Raw genomic sequence first — 15,429 nt, 5'->3', positions numbered from 1 at the left:
AATATTAAGCTGGGTGAGTAAATACTATTAGAACAGCTAAGTCAGTCAATGGTAACACATAATCTGTTAACAAACTGCTTGGGAAAGAGTGGCTGGAAAGCTGCCTGTGGAAAAGAACCTGGGGGAGTTGGGCAGCAGCTGTCTGAACATGATCTGACAGTGTGCGCAGACAGCCAAGACAGTCAATGGCATCCTGACTTGTATCAGAAATAGTGTGGCCAGCAGGATCATCCCCCTGTACTTGGCACTGGTGAGGCTGCACCTTGAATACTGTGCTCAGTTTTGAGCCTCTCACTACAAGAAAGATACTGAAGTGCTGGAGCATGCCCAGAGAAGGGCAAAAAGGTGGTGAAAGGACTACAGGTGTGGCTGAGGGAGCTGGGGTTGTTTAGCCTGTAGAAAAGGAGGTTCAGGGGAGACCTTATTACCCTCTGCAGCTCCTTGAAAGGAGGCTGGGGGGGGAATCAGTCTCTTCTCCCAAGCAGCAAGCAATAGGGCAAGAGGAAGCGGCCTCAAATGCACCAATACAGGTTTAGATTGTATATTAGGAAGAATTTCGTCACTGAAAGGTTTGTCAAGCATTGAGATACACTGCCCGTGGAAGTGGTTGTGACACCATCCCTGGATGTATTTAAAAGATTCATAGATGGAACATGGTTTAGTGATGAACACATCTGTTCTAGCTTAACATCTAGACTCAATCTGAAGGGTCTTTTCCAACCTTGATGATTCTATATTCTTTCCTATGGTGCTATAAGGAGAAAGCATATTTCTGGAACTACTTCTTTCTGAATTAAAATTAAATTTCCCTCAAAACTAAAATGCGATATTGAAAAAAAATGCTCTTAAGGGCATCAAAAGCAGTATTACAGTCCTCTTTAACTGATGCCAATGTAAATAAGAGCTAGTGACTACCCAAGCACCTGACATTTCATCAGTTTCTCTTAGTGCAGAGAGATTGCACTGACAGCAGACCATACTCAGCATGAACCTAGGAAATATACTGCCCTGTACTGACCAGAATCTTGCCAGAAAATACCTTGGCAGGTCAATAAGCCAGTTCCAGCTAATATCCTGGGGAATTGGTTTAGCTGCATGCATGTAGGCTATATACTTCCACTTAGTCTCAAGGCTAGAGAATTGACTCTGGCTATTTGATTTACTAATATAATCAGAGAACTTGCAGCCTTCAGAAGAGGTTTAGATACATAGCTTGTCTTTTTTTTAGGTTGCTGTCTACGTTGAATTTATATTCTTTAATATATATGTCAATATGGCTTTGCTATGCAGGTGAGCAAGTCCTGGCCAAAAAAGAGGAATTTACTATGTCAGTGTCCAAGAAGTGGTTGTCACCAATGTTTAAAGGAGAGTGAGACAGCAAGAGTATAAACAAGAGAAAACCAAATTGTAAGGAAACCAAACATTCAGTCATATGACAGTAAGCTAAACAAACTCCGTCTACTTATTCCAGAAAAGACAAACTGGAGAGGGAATAGAATTCTTCTTTATAAATATATTGATAAATTACAGTTTGGACACGTGAAAAATATCTGTAAATATATAAAAATATTTAAGCTGAAAAACTGAAGGAAAATTACTAGATCAGTGAATTGGTACCTTGATAAAAGCAGCCGGAGAAAAGCTATAATTAGCTCTAAAATTGAACTTCAGTTCAAAATGGATTCCATGACTCAAAAAGTTCTTCCCAGTCCTCTGTTCTTGTGATGCATAAGAAAATGTCTCCACATTAACTGAAAGCAAATGCAAGACTTATCTGAGAAAAGATAGTTCAGATGGATGCTATGTAGTAAAAATAAAGCGAACAAAAAGACTGGAAAGTCTCAGTCACTTAACAAATCTGAAGAAGAACATATGAAGATGGCCTTTGAGGAGTAATGACAGAGGAATTTCAGTGTTATCAGCAAAGTATCTTTATCTGTTTGTTGTATTCCTTCTATATTTAAGAAAATGCATCCTTGCTTATTACTGAATGTAGATTCTCCTTTGAAGCTGAAGAAGAAAAATACCTATTTGCAATTTTCCATTAAGACCAAGCAAATTCCTGGTAAGTCCCACAATTCTGACACGTCATACATATCAAAATTAATGAAAAGCCTGCCATTTGTTATAATTCCTTAATTTTTTTTTATGACCTCAAACAACAAGAGACAGAAAGGCAGTTGTTCTCACTCTGTTTTTTATACCCTCAGGTAGAGCTAAAGGGGAAATGGATATGAACTGGTGTGTCAGTCTCTCCTTGAGAATATTCACTACTAATGAGTACTCACAGTGACTGAATATAAAGGTTCTCTTTCTCCCTAGTGAACTCTATCCACATACTTCTTTTTTTTATTTTGTGATAAAAAACAAAAAAAAATCTATCTCTGTGGGATAATTTTATCTTAGTCTTTTCCTTCCTATCCCATTAAATAATTATATCTTTTACAACTCATCTTTCTGTTGTCCACAAAAATCAAATTCATTTCCCAATACACAGCAAGCCAATAATGACACACTTGAGAGAGACATTGATTATTTATTTCAGAGCTGTGCAAGCCTGGGTGTCTGGTGGTATTCCACAAATCAAGCACAGCAACCATCAAAAATTTTTACTATTTGTACATATTAGCAAACTAAGGAATTAGTTTGCTGCAAGTTGCATAGTTCTCTTATTAATTAGTATTCTATCTTCTATTGGTTAATGATTCTCTCATTTCCCATGCTGATTGCTCCACATGCTCAAGCTTTCTCTTCTTTGGGGTTGGTGGGTTTCTTGTTCCAGTGGTCACAGTCTCCCCCTGCCAGAATTACCTTTTAGGCAGTTGGAGCTGATTTCAGCACAGTTGCTGAGTTGTGTTTATTGGTTTCTTCCTTATCTTGGGAGCTCTGCCAGACGGTCTATAAATTCTGCATTCTTTGTGTCCACTTTCAGAGGGCATCCTACTTTCCAAGCCTTGTTAACCTCCCACTAGGTCTGAGATTGCTGAAGCATGTCCAGCTCTATACCTTAACAAGGCAATTCTACCAACAAGTAATTTGTGTTTCTAACTCATGGGCATCACTTAGAACTTGGTTGTTAGCTGCTCTCTGTTTCATGGATTAAATCTCCCTTCTTGTTGATTAGGCTTGAAAGTATACAAAGATCAAACATCAAAGAATATCCTTTCTTAAGGGAATATTCTACATTTTGCAACACTTCCTTTAGTTGCCATCCCTTCAATCAAGCCAATTCCATTTCTGTTAAGTTTGTGGTACCAATCACAAATGCCCATCTACAAAACATTCAAGTTAGGGTTGGTTTTTGATTTTGGTTGGGCAATCATCGATCATCTCCCAGAGGGTAATTCCCTGCAGAGGTAACCCACTAGCATTTTCTGATTTGTTTGGGTTTTTATTTGTTTGTTTATTCTTGTGGTTTCACCTGTTTAATTTAACTTTTATTTAATCCTTCATTTTGTAGAGTAACATTTCAAATGTGTTATGACTCCTATTCATACTGACCATACTTTCCTTGTGTACTCATCTGCAGCCTGTCCATCCACACATTAAGGTAAGCTCTTTTTGTCAGAGAATGCCCTGTTTTCTCGTGTTTGTACACAAGTAGATTCTAGCCTTTTTCTAGGTGCAACAGAATCAAAATCAAAACAAGTCAAATATTAAAAAAAAAACCAAAACAAAAAGTTTCTTGCCCAGATAGTCTATATATTTGTGTTACATCACAGGTACTATTTTGCTTACTTAGATTAACACCACAGTTTGAATTACAGCTGCAAACATTAAGAGAGTCCTTCAGAGCACATTAATTATGCTAAAATATGGGTTTTAATCATGGCTCACTTGAGGTGGTTTAAGATAAGTCTTTCAAATTTGGCCATCATTAGATCACTGGACTGAAACTACTACTTCTCATTGCAACATAAGGAGTGATTGTTCTACTTCTATAATGCTGAGTCAAATCATAATATAAAAGGCATAGAAATTAAATGCCTAATTGTTTTTTTTAAATTGAACCACAGATGCAGTAAATCTCCCTTTGTGCATCTACAGGCTCTCACATTTAGAACATTTACCTCCCAATTATGATTTAGCAACAGTATGCTCTCACGACATATGGCTACCAATGACTGACGTATAGCTATAACATTTTATCAAGTTCTACATATGGACATTACACTTACTTGTAAATAGCTGAAGACAAGACCTGTGGCCAATGATTCAAGCACAACTAATAGTCACAAGAGCTGTGCAAACTATGTATGTACTAGACAGAAAGTAACCAGACTGAATATGCATATAGAATATTGTAACAGGAGAAGAAGTACTTGGGAAGAAGCAGGTGCTGCCATTGCTTCAGACCTCTATTTTAGGACACAAGCACATTGCCCAACATTGTCTGCATCATCTGTGCATTTCTGCAAATATTGTAACTCTTCACCTTGCACATCCCCCACCCCCAAATGCTTACAAATCAATATGCAATTATCCTATAATCAAACCAACAACCTTAAAAATCCCAGACAATGGTGATGTGTACCAAGAATCCTGACTACATAAATCTCTGCTTGAACAAAAGGAGGTATAAGTTATTTTTGAGATGCCACCTCAATCCAGGAAGACTACACCTCCCTGGTGACATGGTCAGATGGGAGCTAACTCAGCACTGCTAAAAGCTCACTATTTTTTGTCATGCTTATACGATATTACAGAATCACAGAATCAACTAGGTTGAAAGAGACCTTTGAGATCATTGAGCCCAACTATGACCAACCACCTTGTCAACTAGATCCCGGTAACAAGTGCCACATCCAGTCTTTCCTTAAACACCTCCAGGGGTGGTGACTCTACCACATCCCTGGGCAGCCCATTCCAATGCCTCATCACCCCTTCTGTGAAGAACTTCTTCCTAATGTCCTATTCCTGGTTTCCAGAAAATAGTAACTGTGTCTTTGCTTCTGTCCTCTGCAGCTGCACTTCAGAGGAATAGCTCTGTGACTTCTATTGTAACAACTGCAAGCATCATTTTGCTGGCTTAAGAAATGATAGAAAGAGAAACCAGAGTACACAGAAGCTGGTGTCTGGTTCTGGTGTTCCAGTATACCTACATTACACAGCTAGCTGATAGGGTGTTTACCTACAGCAGTAGTGCTGGAGATTTAAGGGATGCACAGAAGTAAAGAGACTGGATATTGTTAACTGATGTTGCCTGGAAGTAGCCTAAGGCCAGGATAATCTTCCATCAACTCCCATGTTATCATTGGCTCTCTGTCTAGTTTGTTTTAGAAAAACAAAAAAAGAGACACAGATGTAAAAGTAGTAAATTAATCAGGATATAGTTAAATTGCATGAACACATTATAGAACTTTGTAATAATGTGATTAATTTTCTAAATAGCACTAGAAATATTCTGCAGATGCCATGGATTATCTTTAACAGAATATCACCTCTTTCATCTTTTTTTTTCCCTTGCAGATTTCTCCTCCCCCTCCATTTTTTGCATTGTGGTGAACACATTTCACCCTTTAGAATGTTGTGATTTATGATTCTAAATGGTCTTCATATTGGCAAGGGCAAGAAAGTTCATATTACTGCTCTAATTGGCAAGTTAAGCTTTATAAACAGGCCCTTATTTCGTCAGTGATGTTATTTAAGCCTAAGGTCAACCTTGAGAGAAGCTGGCTTAGGAAGATCCCTGGTAGAACAAAATGGGTCTTTCTAACAAAAACAAACTTCTGTCATGAAATTCAATTTACATGCTGTGAATGAATCTAGAGTCTTCCACATACCACCAAGCTTCCTGAATTTCAAATAAATCACAGAAATGTCATACTGCCTTGTTCAGCTTTTCTCAAAGTTGGTGTTTTCCAATAGCAAGGCACTAGTGGATACAACATTACAGCTTATTGCTTGTGACAAGCAAACCTCATCTATGACAAGAAATAGCAACTATACTCTGATTTGCAGTAAAAGGTCATTAACAACAGCTTCTGTAACTTATCTGCAGTTTGGCTAGCTAGGCCATTCACAATGAGTCATCAAATTGCAGCTTTTCAAATCAAAAAATGAACAAAGACCTTAGTAAGAAAATCATTTTCCCTTCTGATAAAGTTCTTTTCCTTAATAAAGAATTTTTTTAACATTATCAGTATATATTCATATCAATATATTTTAAATGCAGGTGATATCCTTCTTTTTTTCTTCTTTGAGGAAATTTGTTACTGTCTAAAAACTTAGGAAATGGTAACAAAGTAATTAAAATAAACAAAGATTTCCAAGAGATCTGCAAAACTTTACTAGGAAAGCAAGGAAGGAGCAACTCACAACTCTTAAAGAAAAGCTTTAGTGTCTGCAAATTAGAATGTTAATGTTTTCCTATGGATTTAAAAAAACTCACTCTATTAACTCTAATATATCAAAGTAGCTCATAAAATAAAGGAAAAATGCAAAAAATTTAAGCGAAGGTTTGGCACACAATCAGTATTAACTTTCCACAGACAAATCAGAAAATCAGATCTTAATAATCCCTACTAGCATTTAGTCCTGTAATGGTCAATATGAATGCAGCAAAAAATCTTTTGTCCCATGAATATTCTTCACAAAGAGGTTACCTTGTAACTACAAATGCAATCATGATCTATATGATCAGACTGAGATATTCCAAATTCTAAACTCTACCTTTCCCAGCTTTGGCCACAAGGAAACTATAAGGTCTATTGATTTTGGTCTCTTGAAAAGTGCAACAGAAATGGATATGCACTTGAGAAGACAGTTATGATGTTAAATTGGAGTTTAATACTGACAGCTGTGGAGGTAATTTTTTTTTTTTTTTTAGTCAAAATGTTAACTAATTTTATCGACATTTCCATACATTCTTTAACAGCTTCTGAATTATACAAACTGCTGACATTAAGTATCTTTAATATGTATCAGGTGTATAGGTCTTCTGAGAATTTTCCATATACAGAAAAGATGAGGCAGTGATGACAATGAGCATCAGAGTCTTGGGAAATGGGAGTCATTTGGCCTTGAGCATTCTAGTGAATCACCTGTGGCTTTAGTACTAGTATATATTCTAAGCTTGATGATCCTTGTACTCCTATTTGTACATGGTACTGCTGATGTAGTTTGAAAGCATGTTAAACTTCCAGTGCTGTAAATTAATTCTGCATCCTCTTTTAAAAAGGTGCTTCAATTTGCAAGTTGAAATTCTATTTTTTGTACAAGTAATTTTATAAGATTTTATTTAAGTTGCAGTTCTTCTGTATTACTTAGTTATTGAAGAGATTTCAGATTGTTGCAATTTTGTCAAGGGAAGTTGGTTTTCTAGTATAAGGTATTAGCGAACATGATTGAGTGCTGAAGTAGCTGAAATATTCAGGATTGACAGAGATGTTTGCTGTGGACTAAAAACAGCTCAGGCGTGTGCTGACTACTCAGCTCACTGAGGAACTAGCACTTGCTTATTTGGATAAAAGCCCAGTAGAAGGAACAAACCTGATGTTACTACTGAATCTTTCACTTTATGTTGCTGATGTCTCTGCTGTTACTTCTGCTGACAGTAGCTGACACTCATCCCCATGGATGCAATGTGCCAGAAGAGGGAACTGGAAAAGGGTGGTTACAGACTGGTCATCAGCTCCTATTTACAGCTGAACCACGTCTGTGGAGACTGAGAGTCGACTGACAGCAGGTGTGCAATGACTGGCAATCAGCAGCTCTGTGTGCATCATACCGAGACACTACCAAAAGCAGATCGGGGGAGTGGGGAATGAAATCAACTTCCCTGTAGGCTGTTATAATTCCAATGCATATCCCAATTTTGAACTACTTTAGGTGCACCCTGAGGTGTCACATATTTCCCAATTCCACTTCAGAAGATTACTGCATTGTGTATGAAGCCAAGAAACACACAACTTTTAGCTAGTGTCCTGTTATTGAGTTCCATATCTTCAAAATAACTGCATGCCAATTTTATTTTTCATCTCCTCCATGCGTGCAAATCTGTTTTAATTTTTGGAATGTGTAGCTAATGCACCTGGCAGCATTTGGCTATGTGGTCACAGCACTGCCATGGGAACTGAGAAGAGGCAATATTCACTGCTGGATTTCGATACCCAGTTAGTATGGCATGGGACTAGAGATCAGAAAACCGACTTGCTGCATTCTATAAAAATGCATAACATCACTAAAAAATTCAATCTTTATTACTGAAGATATTAATTCCCATTTGGACATCAAAAAGCAGAGCATGAGCAGAAGACAAATCCCTACAACAACCACCAGTGTGGCTAGGAGGAAAAGGGAAATATATGTTTGGCTATTAATTTAGGATTATTGCATGGTCACAAGTCCTATCAAAAGGCTTTACACTCACTAAAATTCTAAGGCAAGATTGAAGAGTTTTTCTTGACTGTAACAAATTTGATGTTATTTCAGCAGAACTGCATCAACACCAAATACCCCCAGAAATGTAACCGGAAAAAAGGAAAAAAAGAAAAAGGAAAAGAAACTAACAAGGAGTTAGTTAGCTCTATCCTTAAAACTAAATCTATCATGACTATGTTCAATCTCCCAAGTATTTTCTAACAATACATTGGATTTGTAATATTGTAGTATATGCACTGATTTATTTTTGAAATGGCATTTTAAAAATTTTTTCTGTAGAATGAAACAGTAGAAAACCGTGATGCTGAGTTCATGTAGTATAATGTTGTTTTGATTTTTACTGATGTACACTGGTCCAATATGAAGCAGCTTGTTAAAGTACAACTCATTACATATAATTATATATATCACATAGATCTGATAGGATATGATGATATGATATGATATGATATTATATGATACGATACAATATATACATACATATATCATACATACATGTACTATGATTATGTATTGTTTTACAATGCATCTCTGAACTTTACTGATCTACATCCTTGTGGAGAAAAACAGTCTAGTCTATAGATCCATGCTAAATAAAACGTAAGAAATGTCTCAAGGAAACCAACCAAACCATGTACCATCTCAAGAGCAGTGTCAGGACCTTTTGGAAGCGTGCTCCTACCTCAACTACCTTCAATTTGATAGAAAGAAGTCAGCCTTCACCTCTGATTAATCATGACGCAAGTCTTCATTGTTCACTGTTTTATCTGTAAAAGCTCTACTTGCCTTTTCATCTTTCTGCTCTCCTTTACCTGATGTAGTCTTCTAATACACCATCACACAGAAAATGCATTTTCCCCAGAGTATTTATTAGAGTTGGGTTTTTTATAAACTTCAAACCACTTTCATTAAATTAAACATACCAAATTACTGAAGTGTTTCCCTTTCCATCTAAACATGGTGCAAAGAACTATTTCATGCCAGGAGCCTAAAACACACATTTAAATTTATTTTACTCCAAAAGAGAAATTATTACAAATTAACTGAAAGGCTGATATAGATATCAAGCAACTATTCCAACATGTTTGGGGGTTAAAAAAAAGACACACACTACAGTCTGAAGCCATGAATGTTGTCTTTATACTACGGTAGAGCATTTGCTTTAAATTCTGCCTTGAAAAGAGATTGCAACTAATTGCACAAGATTTACTATTAATTTAATGAAAAATAAACACAGCACTGGAAACTTTGTCATATTCTAAATCTGTCCTATAATATGATCCTACTTTCAGCAGGAAAATAGTCCTAAGCAAAGAATGAGCATGAGCAGTTTTGCCTATAGTGACAAACGGGGCAAAAATATTCATAAAGCTGAGAACACATGCAGGTAGTAAAAGCAGGAGTTAAATGAGTGAAAATAAATGGAGCAACATTATTTACAAAGAAGAACACTACAAATTCTTAGAAACATAACTCAGGATAAATTTACAACATTAAGTAAGATTTCCATGGTAGAAAATGAAGGAAAATAAGACAAGAAGAGTGGTTGCAAGTAGTTGTACTGGCGACAGCCTGAAGTTTAAGAAGCAAAACCAAATCTATTTAAAAGACCCTTTTTAGAGGGAGAGAAAGAAACATGATGTCGTTTTTGGTTTTTTTGTTGCACAATTTTTGTTGTACAACTTAAAAGACTTAGAAGTATGGACTGCTATACAACTGTACAACTGTAGCAATAGGATCAGAAGGGGGAGATTTAAAGCACAGAGATAAATAGATTAACAGATACAGAAATATTTAACTCAGAAATATCTGAACTCCTAATACACACCAACTCGCGGAAGCAATTCAAGTTTTATATAACATTATTCTTTATTTTTACGCTTTTTTTTGAAAGGACTTGACTGACTAAAGAACTGCTGTATCATGAATTGCAGTACATTTCAGTGACAATAGACAAAATGTTCTAATTAATTTGAAAACAATGCAATGGAATACACACAGCTGTTCAAAAAGCACACAGAATCTGTGCCAGCTCCCTTAAAAAAGGCCTTCACTTATTTGATCTTAAGGCATTCTTAAGGAATTCCACTGACGTGATCTTAAGGCATTTCTTATCCTTTCTATACTTTTCTACAAATTAATGCACAACTCACTGAGATCAATTTCTACATTTACTCAGTTTTTAATTAACCACTGCTAAAGACTTCTCCCTAGAAATATCTTCCATTACTGTCTCGTATTTGGACATCTGTCCAATATGTTTGTTTACAAGTATTGGTCTGGTGAGTATTTTATAGGATATATCTGTACTGTACTGAATCAAGAGACAGAGATCTGTGATACAGTTAGCAGCATAACTATCATATATAAAGTTGGACTATTAAGGAAAAATTATTTTTATATCTCCACTTCATATGCTCTTTGTTATGTCACTAGAAACACAGGATAACCAGGAACAGAGATTCGATGAAACAACATGTATTAGAAGCATCTAAAGGAGAACTGGTTTTATGCCACATTAATCCCTGATAAACTGAAATGATTAATACAACTCTTAAAATAGTTTTTAAAAAGCACTTTTTATATTTATATTTGGCAACAGTGTAAATAATTGGGGGAAAAAAAAGAAAATCTAATTCACGCTATACCTGACAGTTCATACTGTAAAACTGAGATTACTTCCCATCTCATTTTTAACATCTGAACAGTAGAAGACCTCATTTTCAAGAAATATAGACAAGAATGCGTATCCACAAATAAATATGTGTATGAGCCACTCAATTATCTTGATTTTGAGCAGCAACTCAATACAAAAATAAACCCAAAAATATCTGTAAACTCATTGTGTAAATTTACATACATGTACTAGATCTTGAAAAAAAAAAAAAGCAAATACTCTCTTCTGGGTCTTTGTAACAGTATTTTGCTATTTAAGTATAACAGGGAGAAATACACCCAGTCTATGGAAGAAAACAGTTTCCCAGTCCTATGTGGAAATTTTTAGATAATGATTGGAGAGGTTTATCAGAACAAAAGTTAAGGAAGACTCAATAGGTAAGGCCTTTGTCACTCCCAGAAATGAAGGACTTGCAACTAGCTGGAGAAAGGACCACACATACACAGACATATGTACATGTACACAAAGGCACATATACACTTATGCCCAGACACACCAGCACAAACACTATTTAGATGTACAGAATACAAGGCAGAACTTTCTTGACTAATGAACAACCTCAAAAATAAAAAAAATGTATTTCTATTAAAATAAGGGGAAACTCTTTCATTAATATTATTACTTTTAGGAAAAATAGCAAAGCAATAGACCTATTAACTAATGTTACTGCCATCACCTGGGGTCTAATATGGCAAACAACTTTGATATGCTTCATTACATTTGAACTGCTTTGGGCAGGTGTGGGACTTCCCCCCCCATCCTCAACCACGTTCTCAGTTTCTGTTAGCAAGTGACTATTTAAATATTTCTAATGGAAGAAGGCAAAAGCTCTCTGCTCCAAGACCGAGACCACCTCATATTTGACTAATTCAGCAGTAGTGGGAACTTGTGAATAATTTCCAGAGAGGAGAGGACTTCATCAATTTATCATAGCAGTAAATTCCCAGTAGCTAGGAAAGGCTCAAATGAGAATGCTTTGCACTCACTCATTAAGGGCCAGAGGGTTCTTTCTATATCCCACAGTATGTTATCTCAAAACAGGACAGGTTAGCGTATGTATTCTCACCTAATGCTGTATAATGTCAGCTACATTGATTTCTCGCATATTCACACTTTAGGAAGGGGTAACAAATAACCAATAGGGGGAAACCATCTAAACAAACAGGAAACTAAGACACAGCAGTATTGAATGTTACACATATGCAACAAGTGCTTTGCTTCTCCCTTCCATACCTAACACGCTGAATATCCAGAGCCAAATCCAGAAGGAAGCCACCAACTAGAAAAACAGATAAACAATTCCAAGCATTGTTACAAGAAAGAAAACACCAAAGACTTCATAACAAAGACATAACAACAGGGTAGCAGTGTAAGAAAAAAAAAAAAGTGTGTTTATATATTTATTTTTGTTCATACTGAACTTACAAGTCAGGGAAAAATTCAGAACAGAAATTACGCTGTATAAATAACACCTTCCTTGAAATGCTGTCATTGCATGTAAAGGCTTCACACAAGCATTAGGACATACTTGAAATGAGTACTGAAGACATAATACTACAAGAACAGTGATAGTGTTGTTATCCTCTCTGGAATTTTTCTTTAGGTCTTTGTCATTCCCATTGCTGCCAAACTAATCAAATATAAGGAATGTTTTGGAAGAAGGTGATAGTAAAAAGTTTTCCATCAAATCTTGTAATTGTGCCCATAAGTTGCTGCTCCAGAGAAACAAATACAGATTTCATCATCATGCATTAAGAAGCTTCTTGACCTGTTATGTCAGGAGAGAACCTAGAAGTGAGGCACAAAACTGAACAATGACTTAAGACAAAAAAATCATAACCAACAAAATATCGAAGACAGACAGACATTTGTCTTTAAGGTAGCAAACAATAATTTAAGCAGACTTCTAAGAATTTATTCTCTTGCTCTTTCAAAAAATACTGTATGATATCTTTGAATCAAAAGACACCTAATCTTATTTTATACCTAACCAAGAGTTATCCCCAAGACCCTAAAATATCCCAGACAACTTCTCTCTAAAGACTCAAAAATAAAAGTACGGATATCAACATTTTCAAAGGAAGATTCAGCTGCACAAGCCTTGGAAATATTAAGTAACAATCCAAATTCCCAGAAAATATTTTGGTTTGGAGAAGATCCTAATTGATTAACAATTTCACTGTAAGAGTTGTTAAGGACTACTGTACTTTATGTTTGTAAGCATAAACAGTGTTTAGGCAGCAATAAAAGCTGTAAGAAATCAGTGCTGAAGGTGTGTCTTACTGTAGCGCTCAGTATCTAATAAATATTTCCTTTCTCAGTATATTAAGAAACCACAATTCATCCCTTCCCCACGAAGGTGAAGGAAGTTTTATGATGGAGAGGAGACAGCAGTAACAGACATGATTGTTTAGAGCAGAAGTAGCTAGAACTTCCAAGACACAAATCCCGTCCATTCTTTCCCCTGTAAAAGATTTCCTAGCACTACATGGAAGGAACGCTTCTGCATAGCCTCCCTTTTGCTATTTCCATTTTTGGCCCACACCTCTATTGAGCACTTCATTGTAATCATTGGAAAGAAGTGCAATAGAGGTACTCTAGCACGAGAATGTATCACAGCAGCAGAAATTGCCATCTCATGTAGCACACACAGGCTACCTATGAAAGGGCAAAGCTTCTTACTCCATCACTGAGGGTGACTGTTCAGTCAAGGCAACATCCTAAAAAGTGAAAGGATGAAGGATACTCATTGAAAGCTCCAGTCTTGGATTAAAGCACCTTTCCCTAAAGGCCGGGTAATCTGCTAAATTATGTACCTCTAAAAAGTGTAGTAGAGGGAAGGAATGTTGGAAAATATTTTTCCTTGTCATTATCCATCCCCCCCTCCATTAAATTCTCTGAGGCTTAAAAGTACTAATGACACTTCATCACACCTGAACAATTTACAGCAGCAGCCATCACCTTACTCCAACCTTTATTTCCCATCAATAAATTACCCCAGCCTCTCACAAATCAATCTTGTAATTTCTTACTTTGGGAACTTAGCATGTTTTATTTTAGTGACTTTTCCTTTTAAAGTTGAATCAACTCTAGAGGAGTCTGTTTATGGAACATTATTTGCGATAAATGCAAAGTAAAGACAGCACGGAAAGAGGAGGGAATACACACATTTAATAGCAGTTTTTCCATGCTAGTTACACAACAACACACTCTTAGTCATGCAGGGTAAAAATAAGGAGACACAAGATGAGACATGAAAAGGATGTTATCCTCTTCCCAAAAATTAATGCATGTACACTACTTGCTTAAAAGTCCAAATTAGTTGTCATACTAGATTTGTGTAAACCTTTAGGAAAGAATGGTGTGAAGGCTTTTTATAGAAAATTACACCAAGTGGAGGATATTTCACTAATTAACACCCCTTCCCAAAGAAATGCTTATCTCCTTTAAAGATAAGCTTCTTTTAAGTAGAGAAAAGACCCCAAACGTTTGCAGAGCCCTGATTTCAACATCTGTTGAATTTCCTACACACAAGTGTGCTTCTGTGTGCATGTTTATCAGAAGAGGTCATCAGGGGCTTGCTTGGTTTATTCATCATTTTAAGGCACTCCTATTTGCAAAGCTTCTGTTAATGTCAGTGAAATCTAACCCAGACAGAAGTTTCAGAGGTCACATATTTGGCATGCTACATTTAGAAACCCAAGTACAAAGTTGATGAGGACGCTTCAAACACAGGGGATTACAGCGGAAATAGGTCTCCTTATACAAAACTGGCTATTGAGCAGATTCAGGGAAGAACACACTGAGACTGCATGATGCTATTAAAGCTCTTATTCTTGCTTTATTTTATCCACTGACTAAATCAATTCTGCCATTTGGCAAAGCCCAGCACAGAAATAACACTTTATTTTTAATACAACAGAAAAGAAATAGATGTGAGACACAAAATCATGTACTACATGACCTATAAAAAGCAGATACTTACAGTTCGTAGGAACTGTATTTCATCTTCCCCTCCTTCACCCCCTTCAGCCATGGCTCTTGAGGAGTCAGCTCTGCTGAGGCTGATCGCCTCCACCGTCAGCTCACTGCGCTCTGTACTGCTCCTCTCCTATCAGTATTAGCATATAGCTAATCCACAGCCATATAGGGAGCTCAGCTAACTCCACTGCACTGCAGACTGTCAGTCAACCCCCTCACTGCCAGAGCCAACTGCGCTGCTTTTCCAGCTCATAGCAAGCAATTCTCTCCCTTTTCTCTCTACCCTGGAGGCAAAACCCCCTACTGTTAAGGTATTGCAGGAAGCATTATATGCATCACTAGGTGTTGATTTTTTTCCCTCCAGATACTGTCTGGGCAGAACAGCAATA

General features: G+C 36.6%; 1 protein-coding gene across 13 annotated transcripts in view; it reads right to left on the bottom strand.

The window, feature by feature from the left end:
- The window catches only part of RYR3 (ryanodine receptor 3), a 202,162-nt gene extending 186,991 nt beyond the window's left edge, over positions 1-15,171 (bottom strand). For 7 of the 13 annotated variants that reach the window (XM_010391291.4, XM_010391311.4, XM_019280210.3 and 4 more), the window contains exon 1: positions 15,045-15,170. In XM_010391291.4, the coding sequence (XP_010389593.3) occupies positions 15,045-15,095 (51 nt within the window). In that variant the 5' untranslated portion in view covers positions 15,096-15,170. Of the gene's footprint in view, positions 1-15,044 lie in introns of all 13 variants that reach the window. The other 6 variants (XM_019280191.3, XM_019280207.3, XM_019280202.3 and 3 more) reach the window with 1 other exon arrangement.
- Between the last annotated feature and the right edge of the window lie 258 nt (positions 15,172-15,429).

Source organism: Corvus cornix, chromosome 5 (assembly GCF_000738735.6).
Source record: "Corvus cornix cornix isolate S_Up_H32 chromosome 5, ASM73873v5, whole genome shotgun sequence".
Taxonomy (NCBI): domain Eukaryota; kingdom Metazoa; phylum Chordata; class Aves; order Passeriformes; family Corvidae; genus Corvus; species Corvus cornix.
This window is presented reverse-complemented; position numbering and strand designations above follow the sequence as displayed.